This window comes from Cebus imitator, unplaced genomic scaffold, assembly GCF_001604975.1.
Source record: "Cebus imitator isolate Cc_AM_T3 unplaced genomic scaffold, Cebus_imitator-1.0 Scaffold982, whole genome shotgun sequence".
NCBI lineage: Eukaryota > Metazoa > Chordata > Mammalia > Primates > Cebidae > Cebus > Cebus imitator.
In genome coordinates, this window is record NW_016108297.1 from 7,714 (window position 1) to 8,861 (window position 1,148).

The 1,148-nt window shown below is 43.0% G+C and overlaps 1 protein-coding gene across 1 annotated transcript in view; it reads left to right on the forward strand.

Moving 5' to 3' along the window:
* The first annotated feature begins 592 nt into the window (after positions 1 to 592).
* LOC108298530 (pigment epithelium-derived factor-like) overlaps positions 593 to 1,148 on the forward strand; it is a 3,314-nt gene continuing 2,758 nt past the window's right edge. Inside the window, 2 exon segments of the mRNA XM_037735827.1 lie at positions 593 to 1,036; positions 1,038 to 1,147. Of these exon segments, the coding sequence (XP_037591755.1) occupies positions 812 to 1,036; positions 1,038 to 1,147 (335 nt within the window). The 5' untranslated portion in view covers positions 593 to 811.

Genomic DNA, 1,148 nt, shown 5'->3' on the forward strand with positions numbered 1-1,148 from the left:
TGGCTTGGTGCCCACGAGGCGCCCGTTCATCTCTGTCACGGCCTTTGTCGCCTCTTCTAGGGAGGAAAAACACACAAAGCCAAACCCCTTGCCGTGGCTACCCTCTGTCATCACCTTCGCACTGGTAATCACTCCAGAGGGAGAGAACTCTTTCCTCAGTTTTTCGTCATCAATAGAGTCATCCAGGTTCTTCACGTGAATGTATAAAAATATACATTTATAATATATATTACATTAGTACATATAAATATATATGTACTAATATAATATATATAATTATATATTTTATATTATATATATATACACATATATATACATATATATTTTAATATATATGTATATATACACATATATTATTTATATAGATACATATATATGTATATATATATAAATATATATACATATATATTTATTTATATATTATAAATACAGATTTATATAAAATCTGCCACACATATGTTTGTGGCACACTCATTAGCAGGCATAAAACAGAAAGGAAAAAAAAAAAAAAAAAAAGGAAAAAAAAAAAAAAAAGAGGAAAAACAGAGCACTAGAAGGAAAAAAAAAAAAAAAAAAAAGGTCTTGGCCTCCCGCATGCTGGGATTACAGGCATGAGCCACTGTGCTTGGCATCTATTCATCTTTAATGCCAAGTAGGCAACTGAATATTCCGACCATGGATAGGATTGTTTACGTGGGGCACATAGACACACTCGAAGTCATGGATCTGGTGGAAATCACTGAAGGGGTGGCGTAGAAGAGGAGAGGGGTCCCAAGATCAAGCCAGCAAAGGAGGCAGGAAAGGCCCCAGGATGCAGGCCCTGGTGCTTCTCCTCTTGACTGGAGCCCTCCTCGGGAACAGCAGCCGCCAGAACCCCTCGGGCCGCCCGGAGGAGGGCTCCCCAGACCCCGACAGCACAGGGGTGCCGGTGGAAGAGGAGGATCCCTTCTTCAAGGTCCCTGTGAACAAGCTGGCAGCGGCGGTCTCCAACTTTGGCTATGACTTGTACCAGGTACAATCCAGCATGAACCCCAATGGCCAATGTGCTGCTGTCTCCACTCAGCGTGGCCACCGCGCTCTCCACCCTCTCGCTGGGAGCGGAGCAGCGAACGGAATCCATCAATCACCCGGCTCTCTGCTACGACCTC